Source organism: Gossypium hirsutum, chromosome A04, assembly GCF_007990345.1.
Source record: "Gossypium hirsutum isolate 1008001.06 chromosome A04, Gossypium_hirsutum_v2.1, whole genome shotgun sequence".
NCBI lineage: Eukaryota > Viridiplantae > Streptophyta > Magnoliopsida > Malvales > Malvaceae > Gossypium > Gossypium hirsutum.
The window spans coordinates 13082264-13102600 of NC_053427.1; the positions used below are offsets into that span (position 1 = coordinate 13082264).

General features: G+C 30.4%; 2 protein-coding genes across 2 annotated transcripts; one reads left to right on the top strand and one right to left on the bottom strand.

Moving 5' to 3' along the window:
* Nucleotides 1–6793: 6793 nt before the first annotated feature.
* LOC107949598 (C2 domain-containing protein At1g53590) lies at nt 6794–11262 on the bottom strand. The gene is made up of 12 exons (XM_016884316.2): nt 10926–11262; nt 10762–10836; nt 10324–10467; nt 10097–10192; nt 9901–10032; nt 9518–9670; nt 9384–9425; nt 9240–9288; nt 9078–9170; nt 8807–8990; nt 8313–8436; nt 6794–8204 (listed from the first exon to the last, which is right to left on the bottom strand). The coding sequence occupies exons 1-12, from the start codon at nt 11061–11063 to the stop codon at nt 7200–7202; spliced, it is 2235 nt and encodes a 744-aa protein (XP_016739805.1). The 5' UTR covers nt 11064–11262; the 3' UTR covers nt 6794–7199.
* Nucleotides 11263–17899: 6637 nt separating this feature from the next.
* On the top strand, nt 17900–18889 carry LOC107949872 (E3 ubiquitin ligase PQT3-like). The gene has a single exon (XM_016884640.1). The coding sequence runs from the start codon at nt 17900–17902 to the stop codon at nt 18887–18889; it is 990 nt and encodes a 329-aa protein (XP_016740129.1).
* Nucleotides 18890–20337: the final 1448 nt, after the last annotated feature.

Below are 20337 nucleotides of genomic sequence, written 5' to 3' on the forward strand. Positions count from 1 at the left end.
AGGGGGAAACGAAAAGTGAGAGTTTTCAACAAGTGACGTGAAATTCCGATTTGTACTTTTATGATTTGAGATCAATTTAATTTTTGTGTATTGCATGATTGAGAACCGAGATGAATATATAATGGTTATATGAATTTATTTGTTATAATTGATATTGAATTCGAGATAGTGGGCTGAATTGAACAAAATAAAAAGTAGCAAGATTCAATTGAAACATAATATGTTAAATGAAAATGGTTTGAACTATGCTATGTGATATTGGTTTTATATGTGAATTGGTAATTATGATATCCAAATTGGTTATATAATGTAAATGAAACATTGATTACCCTATTAGTTGTAAGTACAGGGTCGGATATAGTTGCCATGCCATAAGGTCACGTTTAATAATTTGAGACCATCGTTGCCGGGCAACCTGGGGTGGTAGAATGTTCATATATAGTCATCGTTTTCAGGCAACTAGGAATGACAGAATAATCAAATTATGTAAACCATATTTTCAGGTAACCCATGGTGATAATATGTACATGTTTCAGAGTCATCGTTGTCAGGCAACCCGAGGTGACAAAGTATTAGATCCATGTATCTATTCTAATTCCGTGTTTGGTTGACAGGGTTATAAAAACATGAAATGGTAACATGATAAGTGAAGTGAATGTAATTGAAATGATATGCGTGTATACATTTGATATGTGGAAAAATGACATCATGTGAAAGACCATATATTTAATTTAAACAAGCCTTAGGGGCTGATTTGAGTATGAACGAGCCAATAGGCCCGAGAGTGATTGAAACGATGAAATGAAATTGAGCATTTAAAGTGATGAATATTTATGTCTATGTATATGCGCATTGATGATGATATAAAATGAATAAGTAGGATTTGAAATAAATGGAAAGCGATTATGTAAGTATTAGAAAGCATGGTATGAAATAATCATATGAATTGGTGGATTAGATTATGCTTTAATTTGGTATGCTATAAAATGAAAATGTTGGTATCCTAATGTTGAATGGTATGATATGGTAAGTTTAAGTGCAAATGTTTAGTGAATTGGTGTGCAAATTTGCTATATATATTCATGTCATGTCTTCATGGAAACTATTGACATAAATGGTATGTGAATTAGTTAACATTAGACTTGAATTGATTGTGTTCACTTGTTAATGTTTCATTGACTTGAATTATGAAAGTATCACTAAGCTTTACCGCTCAGCGTACGGTCTGTTTATTCTGTGCACAAGTTTAGGTGGATCTCGAAGTCCCAAGACTTGATTCAGCATCCAATCAACAATCTTCGACTCTATAAAGTTTTTATGGTTCTTTATAATTTGAAAAATGGCGGGTACCTAGGGTTGAACCGATTATTAGGTTGCAAATGGCCTATTTTGTGTACTTGAGTAATGGATGAATGATAATGTAATAGTTTATACATAACTGATGCCTATTTGGGTTGAACCATGAAATTGAACATATATATGTTGTTGATGTCATTTTGAGTCTTGAGATTATGCTTATTTTGTTAAATGATGGTTGAAACCAAATAGGATTGAAATTGTTGTATTCTACCTACAGAGTCGCGACACCACCCCATGGATGTCACAACACTAGCTTTCAACATTGCAACGCCCCTTGTTGATTCACAACGCCAATTCGATAAAGTTTGGAAACTTCACATTTTAGTCCTCACTTATTTTGGAGGTTATGACATCGCACCCCTAAAGTTGCGACTCCAACTTGAAATGTTTTGAAACTTTGCAGTTTAGTACTCCAATAACCTGGGTTATGAAAATAGCTTTCGTAAGCTTGTATAAACCCCTGATAGGATATTATATTATAAAATAATGATGTAATGATCATGTCAATGGATATAATGTGATAAATCAATAGAAATTATGTTACGATTAATTGTGGTTACTCTAGCAATGAATGTGACATCCTGTAGCTCAGACCCTGTGATCAGGTCGAGAATGGGGTGTTACACATTGTTTGTCAATTCACCCCAAAAAATAGATGGAAAAGTTAACGTTTGTTAACTTTGGTGGCGTGTCATACATGTGAATGGTCGCATGTCATACATGTGGATGTTCGCGTGTATGACATGTTAGCAATTAATTAATTTTTTAAAAAAATTAAAAAATTATTTTAATATTATATCTTCTAAATAATTTTAATAATTTTTTTAAATTTTTTTATCATTTTAATTTTTTAAAATTAATTAATTGCGTAAGTGGCATATATATGGCAATTAACGCGTATGCCACATTAACAAAATTAATAAATTCATTTTGGATAATTTGACAAATAATATAATTTTAAAAGTTAAAAAAAGTGATAAATTAAATTGAGGGTTAAATCTTTTTTTTTTAAATACCGATCATTTAATAATAACTAGTAGTTAATAATTATAATGCACTTTGTGCTACGTTTAAAGAATTCCTCGTTATTTGTTAATTAAATATAAATTTATTTTTATCAAATATATGATTTATTTAATTACAATCAAATAAAAATATAAAAATATAATTCTAATTTTATTGAATTAAATTAAGTTTACGAACATTAAATAAAATTTTTACATTAAAAAAAAATAACTCGCACATCGTGCGGGAATATTCCTAGTTAGGTAAAATTCCATTTCTCACGGTTTAATATCGCTTGAGGTCCTCATATATTTTATTCCCTTATGGTCTTGCTTAACTTGCTAATTTGAATAATTTACCCGTCTAATCTTTTCAATTGCTTATCCAATTTCAATTTAATCCATACCCAAAATTTGCAATTTATAATTTTATCACTTTTTAATGCCTTAATGAGCAATATTAATTTATTCTCACAGAAAATTTTGTATTTATATTACCAACATTTTATATATTTAATAACACCGAAATTATTGGTGCGTTACAAGATGTGAAAGAGAATGGGGTCTAATGGTTGTTATAGTAAGACCAACTCCAGTGGAGTAGATGTGATAGCTGAAGGGCTAAGTGAATTGGGATTGGAGTGTAGGGTTTTAAGTGCCATGACTATCACAATATTTGTTAGGAAGATTGGTTTCACTGTTGGGAGGGTTATTTCAAATTCAGGAATCAAGTTAGTTTTAATGGCGAGATCCATAGCTCTTTCCTCATTCTGTCAGCAGTGCAAATGATAATGATGATTTGTTAGAATAAGAGGTTGAGGGTAGTTTTTGAGAATGGCCCGAGTTTGTGGTTTAGTACGCTTTCAGATTCTGAAGTTAAAAGGGAGGGATGAATGTTAATAACAAATATTATAATAATAAGGCCTAAAAAAATGTCGAAGATGAACATATTACCTATTTAGTTGGAATATCTCTGGATTTTAAGGTTGTTGATTATAATAAATGTGTGGACATTAGGTTGTTCCTTGTGTCACAAGCTGCAGAATCAAGGCACTCTTTAATCCCTCTTATTTATTGGGGTCATTTGGTGAGGTATGACTGACACATTGCTTGGAAGAAACTGAAGGTTCATTTATTTGAATTTTAAGTAAAATGTAAATACTAGGTAAATTTTATTTTTATTAGGATAATTATTGTAAACCCTGGAGGATAAAGATGTATAGAGTTTTAATCCTTTATAAATTTCTTATTGTAGATGAGAATTAATCTTAATCGTTGAGGTATTTCAATTTACACCGTTAAATCTAAAGGAGCTCAACTATAAATAGAAATATTCCTCTCTTATTTTTTTAATTATTTGATTAATAGTAAAAAATAATTTAAAATTCAATTTTTATTAAATAATAATTAATTTTTCAAATTTTATTAATAATGAAAATTAAATTTATTCACAATTATTTGGGTTAATTGTTTAAACTCATTGTTAAATCAATTAAAATTTTCAAACACATCATAAATAATAATAAAAAGTTTACTAACATCATTTAAAACTAATAGAGATTTAATTTTATAAAATTTATTACTTAATAATTATTTAAATATTTTATATTTCAACATTTTGAATGTGGATTGTAAATTAAGTCAGCAAGCAAAACAATAACTTTAAATGCATCTTTTAAAAAATAAAATTTATTAAGTAATAATTTTTAAAAGAATTAAATCTCCATTAAAAATTATTTAATTACTTTATTACATTCTAATATCTTAAATAAATAAAATGAGACGAACTGAGATTAAAAAAAATCAATAAAAACACTCAACCTGAAGCAATAAATTATATGAACACGTTGCAAATATATAAATATATATATAAAAGAATTATTAACATGACTTGTATATATCTATAATTAATTATTAATTAATTCAGTGTTCGATTGAGTGAAAAAATTTCAAGTTCGCGAGTCTTATTTTATAATCTTAACTCAATTTGAAATTTTTTCAAATCAGAGTCAAGTGAAATAAAATTCAAGTCAAGTCAAATCAAGTAAAATTATTCAAGTTATATTTAAAAAATTAAACATGTCAAATAAAAATATTGTTACAGTATAACTAATTCTATGTTAAAGCACATAAATTTGAAACTATATATATTTGAAAAAAATTTAAAGCAAAATAATAAAAATAACTAATTCCATTTCGGTACTAAGGGTGGGCTGATATTCCACAACGGAAGGCATTCTACCCAATAAGGCAGATCCTTCGGATCCCGCGATATTGTTTATAGATAGAAGTACGTCTTGTTCATTAACATCTCATAAATATTCCACCGTAGTTAGTGCAGTCAATCCAACTCCCATATGAGCTCTTGGTGGTTCATTTATCTGACCGTAGACTAAAGCCACTTTTGATTCTGCAAGATTTTGTTCATTAATTACTCCATATTCTTTCATTTCATGTAAAGATAATTTCCTTCACAAGCCCGTTCACCTATTCCGCCAAATATGGATACGCCCTTATGAGCTTTGGCAATGTTGTTGATCAATTCCATAATGAGAATTGTTTTACCTACTCAGCCCCCCCCAAAATAGTTCGATTTTTCCTCCATGACGATAAGGAGCTAAAAGATCGGCTATTTTAATTTCTGTTTCAAAAATAGATAATTTTGAATCAAATTGTATGAAAGCATGCGCGGATTTATGAGTAGGGTACAATTAAAATTATTATTTTAAAAAAATTTAAAATTTTAACCTTTTTATATTTTTTAGAATTTTTATATTTTTTGAAAATGTAAATTTTGAAATTTTTACAAATATTTTGAAATTTAAAAATTATTTTGAATTTTTTAAAATTATTTTTTTATTTTTTTGTAATTTTTGTTGAGAGAAGGATCAATTTACTTATTTTCAAAGTTGACAAGGACCAAAAGGGTATTTACACTAATATGTTATTTGAATTATTCGAGTAATTTAAATTGTGAAATTCAACTCGAATCAAGTTATTTGAGTCGGTTCGATTAACTCAAAATTTAATTTTTTTTTTATTTTTTCAAATTGAATCAAGTTTTGGTTAACCTTAAACTCAATGCTATAAACTTTGTTAAAAAAATTCAATAACATAACAAACCTACTTTTACATACAATTATGAAAAAAAAAATATAGACAATGTATTAGAAATAAATTAAAAAATCAAACAATGGTAAAATATACTAACAATCACTTAACTTTAATTTTAATAACAAAATAATCACTTAATTTTTAAAAAATGACAAATTAATTATTAATGTTATCGAAAAATGATAAATCAATCATTTATATTTTCCGTTATAGGCCTAACCGAACAAATGATAAAACCAGATAACTAACTAATGTGCCAAGCAGTGGAAACCTAATCTAACTCAAGCCCAACTCTGAATTTTGAGATAAACCTAAACTCATCTCTATTATAGCTCTAGATTCACCCTAATAAAATTCTCTATAATGAAAGTCTGAAACCTCCAAACAGAATCTTGGCATTGGTAATCGGCCTATAGATTTCTAGAGAATATTGTAACTCCCCACTACCCTTATTTTCAGCTTGAAAATATTTGGGAAAATTTCCAATTTCTAACTCAAAAACATAATTTTTTTTCGACTTATTTGATTCTGGGTCACCATAAAATAGTTTACTTTAGCTAAAAGTTTCAATCTTTGTTAACCCTTTTCTTCATTTAACATAAAATAGTTAACAACAAGAGAATTGGTTAAGAAAAAAACAAAGCAATAGGTTCAATTAAGGTAATAAAAAAATGAGGAAGGCATTGGGTTTTTGTTGGTTCATTTACCTGGAAAGAGGGTCTTGTTTGAACAAGTTGAGAGGGGGCTTAGAGTGAGACAAAGCAAAGTCGATAAGGCCTAGACAAAAACGTTTGCTGTGAGCATAGGAATCCTTATCTTTGACGGCCATCTCGTGGCCTGTTTCAACGCACTTGAGTCTGCCGTTAGGGAGTTCCGAGAAGGTTGCAGGTCCGAGCAAATTGGTCCCTTCTTTCTTTCCGCCGCCGCCTCCTTTCTTTTCTTCACTTGCCTCCTCCATTGCCGCTATTAATTGTTATGGCCATTGCCTGGGTGTTCTCTTCTGCTTTCCCTTAAATTGCCCACACCGGAATCTAAGTCAGCGTCTCCATTTCTCCTCCTCTTTTTCTTCTTTTTCTCTTCTTCTTATTCTACTGCCCAACTAAGGTTCTTAAATTGGACTGTTTAATTGACAACAAGCACTTCAACGTGACAGGTTAAATGTCAAGTTAACTTTCTGTTCCATCTATAATGGAAAATTGTTACATTTGTTATTTTTTAAAAGTTAAATTTATTATTTTGTTATTAAAATTAAAGTTAATTGATTAATGGTGTACTTTTACCTATCAAATAATTGAATGATCTTAAAGAAAAGCAAAAAAAAAAAAAAGCCAGAGCAAAATCTTGTATAACTAGTATGAACATAGTACAGATTGCACGACATATATAGGTACATACAAAAATCGAAACATTGTGGTACTAATACCACGTCGTTTTACACATATTTATATGGTATTGACTACCCTTGCTGTACCACTACCACTATTCTTCAAAATTTACTTTAATATTTTATAGCTAAACCTAAACTTTTTCACTTATACTCAAATAAGCCCTTTAACTTCAATTATAACTAAATAACCCCCAACAAAAATCAACCTTTCCCTTGAAATAAGAGCTTACTTAAGTATAAACCTAAAAGGATTATTTAAGTGTAAACAAGGACTTATCTTAATAAAGCAGTAAAGTTCAGAGGCCTTTTTTCAATATATATATATTAACCATGTTTTATTTATCCCCCATAGAATTTCTTCTGGACTTGTTTCTTACACTCCAAGTATGGTTTAGGAACTTTAATCTCCAAGACTGATCAGTCACTGCATTACTGAGTTTATTGGAGTTGTTCACCTCATTATTATCTTCTTTTCGTCGCTCAATCGTGATTGCTTGATCAACTTGGTTGCTTGAATCCAGCACGATGTCAAGCTTCTGAGTTTCGGTATTGCCACTCGAAGCTGTGGAAACAGGATTGGAAGCCGCTGGTAATCTCTTGTTCGCGGGGGATGACACTGATTCATCACCAGAGGATTCGGATTCTAGCGTAAACTCTTGGTCGACCATAGATGATTCAAGTAATTTGCTTCCTTTAATGGAAAGAACACATTTGAGCCGACTAGCAGATTTCTCGGCATGTTTTAGAAAACTCTTTGCCATACCTTTCATTCTGCTAGGGCTTTCGGAGCTGCTTTCATTAGAACTCGAGCTTTCTTTGTTTGAGACCTTTTCGGTCGAAGGTACTGGAAGATTGTCATCTGGGGCTAACTTCACAGCATCTTCCTTGTCATTAACAGCTCTGAGGTTAGAATTTGGAGTTTGAACCACCTCTTCTAGGCTGTCCGAGTGACTTTTGGAACTGTTAAATGCCAAACTTATCTTCTGAAGACCGCGCTTAACTCGGTTTATTTTCGCTTCGGGGGAACTGCTGCTGTCACTTTTAGGGGATTCAGATCCTCCTGAAAGGGTACCGCCAAAAGAATCAGTAGACGCCCCATCAATCTGTGTTTCACTGCTCCTACCCTTCCCTTTTCTCGGTTCTTCACTTCTTGGCTGGTGAACCCATATAGAGGTTTCTTGTTGTCCTTCAATGTTTATAGGCTCAAAATGATCTGGTAAGTTCTGAGGTTTCTTCAAGGGTACAGGTGAGGATGAACCTTTATCAGAAGCTTTAGCTGGTAAGGCTTTTTGTGTGTCTTCTTTGTTTAATGCTTCGGCATCAACTGTGCCATTATTTCCCTGTGTAAATTGTCCACAGACTCGATTTTAAGTTTTGACACACTACTCTTTACTTCTTAAAAGCATTTTTCATATTTAAGATTGCAAAGAGAAGTTAGAATAAGTTACCTTAGTGTTATCTTCAACCACGGTTATTGCAAGATGCAACCTTCCGGTTTTACCACTTTGAAGAGTTAACCACATGTCATGTCTCCGGCCACCACGAAAATCATGGATATTCACTGTGCATTTACTGTAAATTGTAGCAAATTAAATTATTATGTCCAATAAGATCCAAAACTAAGTAGTATGATTAAGCAACAACGGCAACCTAAGAGGAAATGAACATTAAGATCACAAAGCAACAATTAATAATCGCAAGCCTCACGGATTACTACTGGTAACAAATCCCTTTTTTTTTTCAATTGCAACAATGCCACAATTGTGTAAAACCGGGGCAAAGAATAGATCCATTTTCATAGAATTAAATATAAGATATGGAAACATGTGCATTTCACAATTTTCTTGAAGTGTTGAGGCCAAGGTAATCGGAAAGAAGATGCCATTCAAAGAATTCAAACATGAGTACAGAATGCAGTTATTATAGAGGTTCAGAGACAAACCCAAGGGTATCATCGACAAAATGATCTTTATCGCGAACTTCGATAACTAGTAAATTAGGTGACCTCCATGAGGAGATGGGGATCATGAATTCCTCATGCCATTTTGGAAACAAAGTTTTCTTATGTGTCTTCGTCTTGAATCTATATGAGCCAAGTTGTCCCTTCACATATGGATCAGCCAATCCTGAAAACTTGTATCCAGTTCCCATCATTGACTGTAAAACCAGACAATACATAATGGGAAAGTTGAGAAACGGGATTTATAGCTAACCATTAGAATCTGAAGGTTTCATATCTGCTGCTTCGACAACTTCAACCTTGGCATGAGCACGAGGTTGATTCTCATTAACAGTAAACCAATTTTCTGGAGTACATAACCAGTAACACGTATTAACTCGCAACAATCATTAATCGGTTATGAAATCAGAAATACCTGGCTGGGGTGAAGCAAACTTCAAAACGTCAACAACGAGCATATTTGGCTGCAAAACAAGGAAACATTTAGAGCTAATTGCATCTGAAAATGCAACTTGTTTGCATGAGAAAATGGTTGGTGCACAAAGTTGACAAAACTGACCTCAACGAGTGTCTGTTCAAATGCTAGAGAGAGAAGCTTATCCTAGAAAAAGGGGATACACAATATGACTCAGAGAAAAGACGAGAGAATAAAAAGAGAAGATAAAGATTTAGCCTAAAGGAAATGATTATTACAAGCCATGCAGAAATTCCTGGAACTTCGGTAACATCAAGTCCATGATTAAAGATAGGTTTCACAGTCATCTGGAAATATGGAAGCTCCACAAAACATAATCGCAGACGACTAAGGAAAGGCCACTGCCTGAGAAACTTCACCCCAATTTTAACCTGCAAGACCAAAGAAAGGACAACGAAAAGAGTAATAACGGAAATTAAATAATGACAACTTAAAAGAAATATATATTTGCAAAAAAATGGAGTTAGAACTAAGTAATGCCATGTCTTGAATCTTAATGCAATCTGACACTTATGTACATATATCCAGATGCAGTCCTACAGTTCTTAAACATTGATAGTCAATACTATGGCGAAAATAACAGTCATGTATTTATCGGTACCTTAATTTCAACATGCATGCCTGTTATATGCAACTTTGCCCACATCCCGAATCCCAATCTTTTCCTTAGTTTCACAGCAAGAACTGCATTCATGTCATCCGCTGTGAGAAAATTCATTCCCAACTCCATTACCTGCATGCATTTTATTGTAATTTCTACCACCATACAATTCGAGACTGGAAATCACAGAAAGTACCAAGTGGTCGTCATCCGGGGATTGGTGAAGAACCCTAATCCCTGTAAACAACGGTGCATTTCTTCCTAAATATAAGTGCTGAACCACAGCTTTTTTCTGCATGTATAACATCAAAAGCTCACAAAGTGGATCGAAATAGATCATCTATTGGTCATTGCAAGTAACATTCACAGGCCTAAACACGAATGTCGGTATTGTTAATTACTAAGAAAGAAAAAAAATCATACAGCAGTCCATGGTTTGTACTTATCCAAGAACCACGGTATGATCGGAAGCAGAATCTTCTGGGACACAATCCGTTCTATACAAATCGGCCATATCTTCTCAACAGCATGGTTTAACCAACGAACCGACTCCGATTCCGAAAACACCTGAAGATAAAAGATAAGGCCAACAAAGCATTCAAGGGACAGATAATATTACAATATCAAAATCAAGAATCGAAAACTTGAACCCATCTCCATTAAACCAACATAAAAGAAAATAAATTAACCCATTAGAGCCAATGTAAAGAAAGCAAAAACTCCATTAATCATGAATAAGAATTACCCAGATGCAAAATTATATCTAAAATGACTGATAAATAAAACAAACACAATCAGAATATTACAAATCTATAGAATATTAAAAGAAAAAAAGAAAGAAAGAAAGACACTGAAAATTACCCTTCTCCTATAAGATTGCTTTCTTTCCTCATACTCCAATTTCTTCCTCAATCTCATTATATACCTTGCATGAACCTTCAATCAACAAAGAAATGAATAAACTAACTGAAATTTGCGCAACAAAAAAATCCAATAAAAAAATCAAAAGAAATTTCTGAAATTACCGAGTAGAGATAAACGAGAGAGACAAAATAAGCAACTGCATTGCAAAGATTGAAGCAAGAGAGCAGCCAAAGCAGCATAAAAATCAACCCAATGTGATGCATTATTGAAACCTCCATGAATTCCATTTCTAAAATCATCTTTATATTCCAACTTATTAAGAAAAGATCCTTAGCGTTTTCAGTCACTTTCAATAACCCAAACCACCACCACCATTAAGAAAGAAGAAAAGAACTTTCCTGGAAATTTCCAATGGAAGAAGAAACAATAAAGAAGGAATGTGAATGAAATGACTTGAATTGAAGGGAGTTTGTTTGTCTGAATTTGATTACGAAAGGATTGACAGTTATTGTAGTAGTAATTTTGCATTTTATACTACGACAAACATGAGACCAGTAAAATTGTTAACTCAATAAGGGTACTATTGTCATTTAGAATAATTCCATGGCTTAGCTTAACTGTCTCTGTTATTTGCAAATAATATGTATATATTTTAAGGTCTAAATATTACTCCGATATAAGGGTGAGCATTCAATTGAATCGAGTGAAAAAATTTTGAGTTGACGAGTCCTATTTTATTATCCTAACTTGATTAGAAATTTTTTCGAATAGAGTCAGAGTGAAATGAAATTCAAGTCAAGTCAAATTGGGTTAAATTAAAAAATTAAACATGTCAAATTAACATATTGTTATAGTATAACTAATTCATGTTATAGCACATAAAATTGAAACCATATATATTTAATAACTTTTTTCAAAACAAAATAAAAAAATACTTTAATATGGTAAACTTAAATCTTTAATTAACTTATTTAGGTTTAAAAATAATTATTCTAGAAATTTTTAATGTTTTAATTTCTTTATATATTTTTTATAATATTTTATAATTTTTAAAAAAATATAAATTTTAGAATTTTTATAAATATTTTGAATTTTAAAAATTATTTTAAAATTTTAAAATTTTAAAATTATTTTATTTTTTTGTAATTTTTGTTGAGGGGGTGACCAATGTGCTCATTTTCAAACTTGGCAGGGACCAAAAGGGTATTTATATCAACCTATTATTTGAATTATTTGAGTTATTCGAATTGTAAAACTCGATTCGAATCGAAATTCAAATTACTTATTTGAGCTGGCTTGAATAATTCGAATAATTCGATTTGATTAACTTAGAATACGATTTTTTTAATCGAATCAAGTTTTGCTCACTCCTACTCTAGTCCCTATTCTATTCGGGCTATTGAAATTTAGCATTTTACTTTTATTTTCAAGAATTTCATTTTTTTCTATTTGTTTAATTTGAAAATTAAAGCTTATAAAACTCTTAATAGATTTTCATTAAATTTAAATATGTGGTGTTTTAATATTCAAAGTTTCATTTAAAAATTAAAGTCCAATTGATGATACATATCTAAATTTAACGAAAATCGATTAATAGTACTATCAATTGGACTTTAATTTTTAAAATCAAACAAAGGGACTACATTCTTGAAATTAAAAGTAAATGTTTTAAATTTTAAAAGTCCAAAAAGTACAAGGATTAAACTAAATTACTAAAAAAACACCATTTTTTTTTAAAAAATTTACCGAATTTGAAAAATTATGAGACTAGGTGATTTCAGGGTTTCACATGTTTTCTTAAGCGATGTGGGATGTTGGATATAGGCATATATAGACTCATAATTCATTTACTGCTTATTTTCTTAAGCGATATGGTATATGAGATATGATTATATATAAACTTAATTAAAAAAAAAAAGAAGACAAACTTACACATGTAGTAACACATAATATTTTATATATAGATATTAAATTCTTGAACCGTAGGCCAATACTGATGATTTTTTTGAAAAAGTATATAATCATTCCAAATCACATTTCTTTGAATATAATTATCCTATGCATGCACTTAAATTAGTAATTTTTATCTAATTAATTAACAAATAAAAATTTTCGTTGAAATAAATAAAACATTACATACTGTATTAAGAAAAATAATCATGAATCCTATGCGGTAGTTTGATGGTTAAGAATGTTCACCGTCCTAGGTATGGCCTGAGTTTGAATTGTATTAATCGCGTTAGTTGTTCGGGCTTTACCATATTATTGTAATTTATCTAAATAGAAAAAGAAAAATAATGATGGTTGACTATTTAACTTAAGGGTAAATTTCCCCTTTTTATTAATTAGAATTCAATTTTTTGTGATAAAAGAAAAACTATATTAATTAGAATTGTATTCGATCATTTATCTTCTTATGTCATATCTTATATTAATTATAAATATAAATATAGTATCAATTTTTCATATAAAAATATAATATAAATTTCTATTTATATGTCAAAACTATATAATTTCTATAAATAATTATTTGGTGCGTTAACAACAAAAAAGAATTTAATTTCACAAATAAATGGAAAATTATCATATACCTTTGAGTCCTATTTATAAATTAAAAAAATAGATCGATATTAATATTTCATGTGGAATTAAAAAATTATAAAAGAGAAAAAAAAGTTTTTATAATATTTTATATATAGATATTAAAAAATATTGTTGTTGTCACCTCTAGTGTTGATAGTTGGCAACGTTTTGGTAAAGTTAGTCTAGTCTTGTAAGTTTTTAAAATAATGGCTTAATTCAATGATTTTTTTTAAAAGGGCATTTATTACTTAATTAAACTATTATTAATATTTTTATCTTAATTTTTAAGAAATATTATGAAGATCCTCTTTTTAAAAAATGAGGGGAAGTATGGATATTATATTAAATAATATTATGAAGTAACATGCTTATACTATTTATAATTAAACTATATTGAATAATAATAAATAATCAAGGGTTAGTATTTAGTTTATTGTCAGTATAATTTTTTATTCTATAAATAATCTTAAAAAATTTCATGTGTCACATTTTTTAATATTTGACTATATTCTTATAGGATACTTGGCAATCCCTAACTTTGCTTGTGGAATCTACAATCTCCACTGACAATGTATCAAATAAATTTTCATATTTTTTAGTCAATATATATTTTCCAAAAAAAATTGGAAATTAGAATTCTACAAATTTTTTATATCCTTATTTAAATCATAAAAAAAAAACTGGAAACTAAACATTTTATTTTAGTGAGATTGGATATACATTCATTTTGATCCAAAAGTTGGAAATATTTTGGTTCCAGTGATTCTCATTTAAAAAAGTTTTTACTATAGTTAGCGTCTAATTTTTGTCTAAAATTTTGATTTTTTTTAAATAAGAAGATTACTGGAAATTAAAATTTAATAAAATTTTTTATAAGGTAAATTACACATATAGTCACTCAACTATCAAAATTTTCATTCTAGACATTCAAAATAAAAAAGTTTGCAATTCAAGCATCCACGGTACGTAGTTCGGATTGTGTGACTATCCGGTACGTAGTTTGGATTGTGTGACTATCTGTGTAGTTTACTCCTTTTTATATTGTTATTTGAAAAAGGAAAAAAATAAAGGTTAAATTCTACTATTAGACTCGGTACTTTACGTAAACTGTGGATTTAGTATCTGCATTTTAATTTGATCAATTTTAGTCCTTTTACTTTTCGGATTTTGAAATTTTAGTCCTAACCCAATAGTAACAATTAAATCTATTTGGTTCAATTATGTCATTAGTCCTGTATTATGCCTAAAGTTATAGATTTAGTCCAGTTCACCAATTGGATGATTCTTAGCGACTATATTTTTTGAATTTCAAAATTTTAGTCTTACTGCAAACATCATCCATCAAATCTATTAACTGATCTTTTTGTGAGCAATATGTGAAAATAATAGATAGACATAACATTACACATGTGAACAATTAGATTGGGCTTTGCTACTGTTGATAATCTTGAAAAATATTTGGGAGTTCCCCTATTGCACAAATGAATAACCAAAGAGACTTATAGTTATGTGGTTTAGAAAATACATTGTCTATTGCAGGGTGTATCACCCTTGTAAAGGCGATGTTAGCTTCTATAACGATATATGTAATGCAAACAATAGTTCTCCTTAATAGGCTTTGCTGAATATGGAAATATTGTTACGTAATTTTGTGTGGGGAAAGACAGATGACCCAAAGGGGATCAGCCTTGTCAATTGGGAAACTTTGTGTCGTGATACGTTCTTTAATCAACATATACACATGCACATATATACTTTCTTTCAGGAACTTCCCTTAATATACACTCGATTACATTTAAATACTAATCAAGCGAAATTAACTTTAGACATAACATATTTTAGTACGGACTTTATCTGATAAAGAACTCTCAAAACATATGCGAAACTTACCACACAAGCGACTAACCATTATCTCCCGCACAAGTAACATTGGATACATCAATGAGACTATAAAGAACTCTTGCCATACAAATTACACAGAATACACTAGAAAGGCTAAGTGAATCACATTACAAGAACAGTGCAAAAAATCACGTGTTTACTATCTCGATGGACTTTCACAAATGGTGCCATGAGTTTTTTTTCCTTACAGGCTTATACATAGCTTGATAGTGGTCAAAATTTTCTATACATAATAGGTAAGGCTAATGATGTGATCCAAGATGCAGATAGTTTGTGGTTTCTAGGATTTGCTAGGAACATAGGGCTGTGTAAAGAATGTGAGGTAGAAGTCTAGGACAAACTTGATGGTCTTGAACATGCTTAGAACCTTGGTTGTCAAGATGTGTTATTAAAATTAGATTGTTTGGAAGCATTACACCATATTTAGGGGAACTTGATGTTTAACCAGCTGGAATCGCATGCTGTAAATATGATTCGAGATTTGTTGAGGTATGATTGGAATGTCAACTTAACTCATGTGTATTGGGAATACAATAGGCTTGTTGATTGTTTAGCATAGGTTGTAGAAGGAATGGACATTTGCTTTCACCTTTGGTCTAAAACCCTTGATTTTGCTCTGAATGTGTTGCATGAAGACCTTACCGGTTTATCTATTCCTAGATTAATTATCATGTAATAGTCTAAAATGCTCCTTTTTTAAACAAAAAAAAATGGTTACTTTCCATTTTTGTGAAAAATGCTACTATATTATATCATATATATTATGTTATAAAAAATCATTATATTTTATTGACTAAATTATCTTTTGTATACTCCAAATTACACCTGCTCATGAGTCAGGTCATTTGTCCAAGCTTGAATGCCAACTCAAAAACTGAGGGAGTTTGGGCAAAAATACAATGCCTAAAAATGAGTTTGGGTAAAATTTAAGGTTCGTTTTCTATATGGACTGAATCTTGGGCAAGATTTTCTCGATCCAAAGATATTATGTTATAAAAAATAATTATATTAATTGTATATTAAATAATAATTATATATATGTTAGTTCGGAAGGACCAACTTGAGATCGCCGATAGGGAAGTTGAATTGGCCTTTGAGATGTTGTGGTGGAAGCAATAAAAATTGGGCAACAAAGAACACAATGAATTATAATAGTTCGGCCCAAATTGCCTACTCCACTACCTTAGCTTACCACAACTAAAGATTTTCCCAAATTCACTAATTTGGTAACCTTTGAGGATAAAGTTTAACCTTACAACTCCTTTAAGATTTATGCCCCAAAATCTTAAGATTGCACTCCCTTAAGGTTTCTACTCAAACCTTAAGAATTAACCCTCTCTCAAAGAAAACAAATAAGTAAACTAAGAAGTAACCATTCCAAGATCAAAATGTTTGCCAATTAAGCACTAATACAAAGAAGAACACTTTAGCTAAATGAATTCAATAAAAGCTCACAAGTGTTCAGAAGAAAAGGTATGAAATAATTTAAGCTCTTAGGATGTTTTGATCGGTCTTTAAGCTTTACACATGTCTCATGTTGTTGTAGGACCTTTGGAAGATGGTATTTATAATGTCTAATTGATTTCCAACTGTTGTGGTTGTTGATGAATTGAATATAGCCATTGGTATTGAAATACCAGTTCATTCAATTCACTTGCAACATCGAATATCGGTACATACTAAAAGGGTATCGATTTTTTTTAATCAATGCAGATTTCAATGACCGTTGGAGCAGAGATATCAATACTTGCTAAAAGGTATAGATACTTTTTGAAAAGGTATCAATACTTTTTGTCATTGTTTGAAAAATCATGAAAATAGAATGTCAATTTGGTATCGATTTTAGAATTAGTATCGATATCTTCAAAACTATCGATACGCCAGGCTAAAAAGTATAACAATTCTGACTTGTTTAAAAACAGTTTTAACATGATTAAAAATGTTTGATTTAATTGAAACCATTTCAAATTGATTTTATCAATGTGTTCAACTTAACTTTTATTCAAAAACACTTTAATTTGTTATATCAAAACATATTATCAAATAAGTCTTAGTTTAACAATATACATACATATATATTAAATCACTAACCCAATAACAAATAAAATTCATTACCCAAAACCTAAAAAAGCTTACCAAACAAAATAACCCAACCCAATATATAAAATTTTAAAAATTATATTTAATACAATATAACAATTATTATATTTATTTTTAATATAATAAAATATTTATTTTATTTACAATAGTTTTTTTTAATGTGTTAGAAAATTTTTATTTTAGAGTTTTTAATGCGTTTATTGTATTATATTTAAAAAAATTATTTAAATAAAATAAATCTAAAAAGATAAAATATGAAAAGGCTAGCCCGAATTTATTTTTTTAAATTGGATCAAATTAAAAAAAAATTATTTGTTAAACCAAACTAAACCTAAAGTAAAAAAATTAATTTAGATAAACCGAGCTACTATTATCCAAATGCTAATGAAAGTCTTGATATCCAAATGTTAATGAAAGTCTTGTTATCCAAATTCCCTCTTTTTTTCCCTATAAATTGTAGAAACCAAATTCAAATTTCATTCTAACATCTCGAGAAAAAAGAAAACCCCAATTCTCTCCTTTCATCAAACATTACTCCTCTGTTCCATCCATGGCGGTGGTGTATTACAAGTTCAAGAGCTCCAAAGATTCCCACTCCCTTCCCATCGACGGTCCTTTCATTTCACTCTCCGATTTCAAACACCAAATCTTCGCTTCCAAACGCTACGGTAATGGCAACGATTTCGATTTACTCATCTCCGATGCCAAAACCGATCAACAGTTGGCCAATGGCTCGTCTTTGATCCTCGCAAACTCTTTCCTTTTGATCCGTCGTGTTCCTCGACCGCCTGGATTACCCATCGTTATCGGCGGAGAAGAAAAACCCAATATCCAAACCAACTCACCATCTGTTGTTGTGAAAGAGGAGCTTCAAGAGCAAGGCTTCGATTTCGATGATTTCGGACTTGATTTTACTTCTATTTCCAACAACTCAATTGCGAAACCAGGAGATGCCCATTGTAAAGAAACCAAAATCGACCATAGGTTTAAAATTTCATCTGTTAAAACCCTGGGGAAGTGGCGGCCAATTCCGCCGCGGAGTTATGTCTGCCATCGATGCAATGTGGGTGGACATTATATTCACCATTGCCCTACTAACGGTGACCCTAAATTTGACCGTAAAAGGGCTTCCAACACATCCGATTCGAGCTCTAAAAGCTCTGGGATTTCGTACGCTTCGATTTCAACAACTTCGAGTAGCTGTAATTCCACGACAGTACCACCCGAACTTCACTGCCCTTTGTGCAAACAAGTACTGGAAGATGCTGTTTTGACGAGGTGCTGTTTCGCTAGTTTCTGTGAAAAATGCGTGAGAGATCGCATTGTTTCAATGGCTACCTGTGTTTGCAGAAGACAAATTGTGGCTGATGATATTCTTCCTAATATGACTCTTAGAGGTACTATCAACCGATTTCTGAATAATCAATCTGGAGCTGAAACTTCCGCCACGAAAAGGAAGCTCGTTAACGCAGAGAATGGAGATGAGGAACAAAGGAAAAAGACGAAGAAGACAGAGCAGAGACCGGTCATTAAGGCATGATAAATGAAGAAAGGCAGCAAAAGCAAGACAAGTTGAGAGAAGTAAAAATGTTTGAATGTATAGGCTGTACGTAAAATAGTTAGTATATGTATTGCATTTTTCTTTTTGAATATAAGCAAATATTGAATTTATTTTTCTGTTTCTTTTTCTACTCTTTTCTTGTGTTTCCAAATCCAATTATGGCATTTCTTGTATATGTTTATATGATTTTTTTTTAATTGTTATAAACTTATAATTACATATTTAATTCTCAATATTTACATACTTTATCAATTTAATTAATTTTAAAAATTTTAATAAATTTAATTCTCTATATTTTTAAATTCTATCAATTTAATTACCAAATTTTTTCACCAATCACATTTTATTTTATTTTACCGCCAAATTCCTCCACACACTGGACGGACATATATTTTTACTAAAACAAACAAATTGTAAAGCCATTGACTTTTCCTTTGGTGACAACAAATTATACTCTCACCTCAACAAATTATACCGGCACGAGTATGCAAACAAAAACTGTTATTTTTTTTACTATTTTGTTGCTATTTTCTTATTATTTTTTCACTATTTTGCTACAATTTCACTATTATATTATCATTATTTTGTTGTTATTGGATATTGTACATCTCTTGTTTTATTGTTACTTCTTTTACTATTTTAGAGGCATTTCCTTTTTAAGTTACATCTATCTTAATGTTATTTAAGTATACATATTTTTTTAAAATTTATTTTCAATTTGTTGGGAAACATTTATGTTAATGTTTTTAGTATTTTTGATGTATTATATTTTTTAAAAATTAATACGAACAAGTCGAGTCAGGCAGGGCCCAAGTTTTAGCATTTTTATTCGAGTTGTGCTTGGGCAAAAATTTAGGCACATTTTTCGGGCTGGGACTGACTTGAACCTAACAAACGGGCCTAAAATTTTAGTTAGACCTTGCCCAAAATGTAACACCTAATTACCCGACCCAATCACCGAGTCTGAGCAACGGGATATCACATTTGTTGCCGGAGCAACCAACATCATTCGTTCCATAAAAAAATCTCAAATTGTACATTTAGACACATAGCCATGTCATAATTAATATACCAATATCTTAACTATTTCCTATTTATTTATTTCAATTCATGCATCCTCTATTCCAATTATATATATACCGATTCACATCTAAAGTATTATAACCTCATCTAAATACTTGCATAGCAACATCAACACCAAACGTATACATGATATAAACCATTATCAACTATCATACATGCCTATTTATAAAACATCTCAAATTATGTAATAATTCTCCAACTAAGTTTAATATAACATAAAATCCTATAGGTGCATGCCTACCAGATTAACAAAAATTTCACCCACTCAATGAGTGGGATTTTCTAATGGATGCTGATAAGAATGCACATGATTGAACCTAATCTGCACATGGAAAACAAACCGA

Coding starts and splice junctions, on each gene's coding strand:
- LOC107949598 (XM_016884316.2), bottom strand. CDS start 11,063: ATGATTTTAGAAATGGAATTCATGGAGGTTTCAATAATGCATCACATT. Junction 10,193..10,323: donor AGTACAAACCATGGACTGCT/GTATGATTTTTT, acceptor TTATACATGCAG/AAAAAAGCTGTGGTTCAGCA. Junction 10,033..10,096: donor CCCCGGATGACGACCACTTG/GTACTTTCTGTG, acceptor AAATGCATGCAG/GTAATGGAGTTGGGAATGAA.
- LOC107949872 (XM_016884640.1), top strand. CDS start 17,900: ATGGCGGTGGTGTATTACAAGTTCAAGAGCTCCAAAGATTCCCACTCC.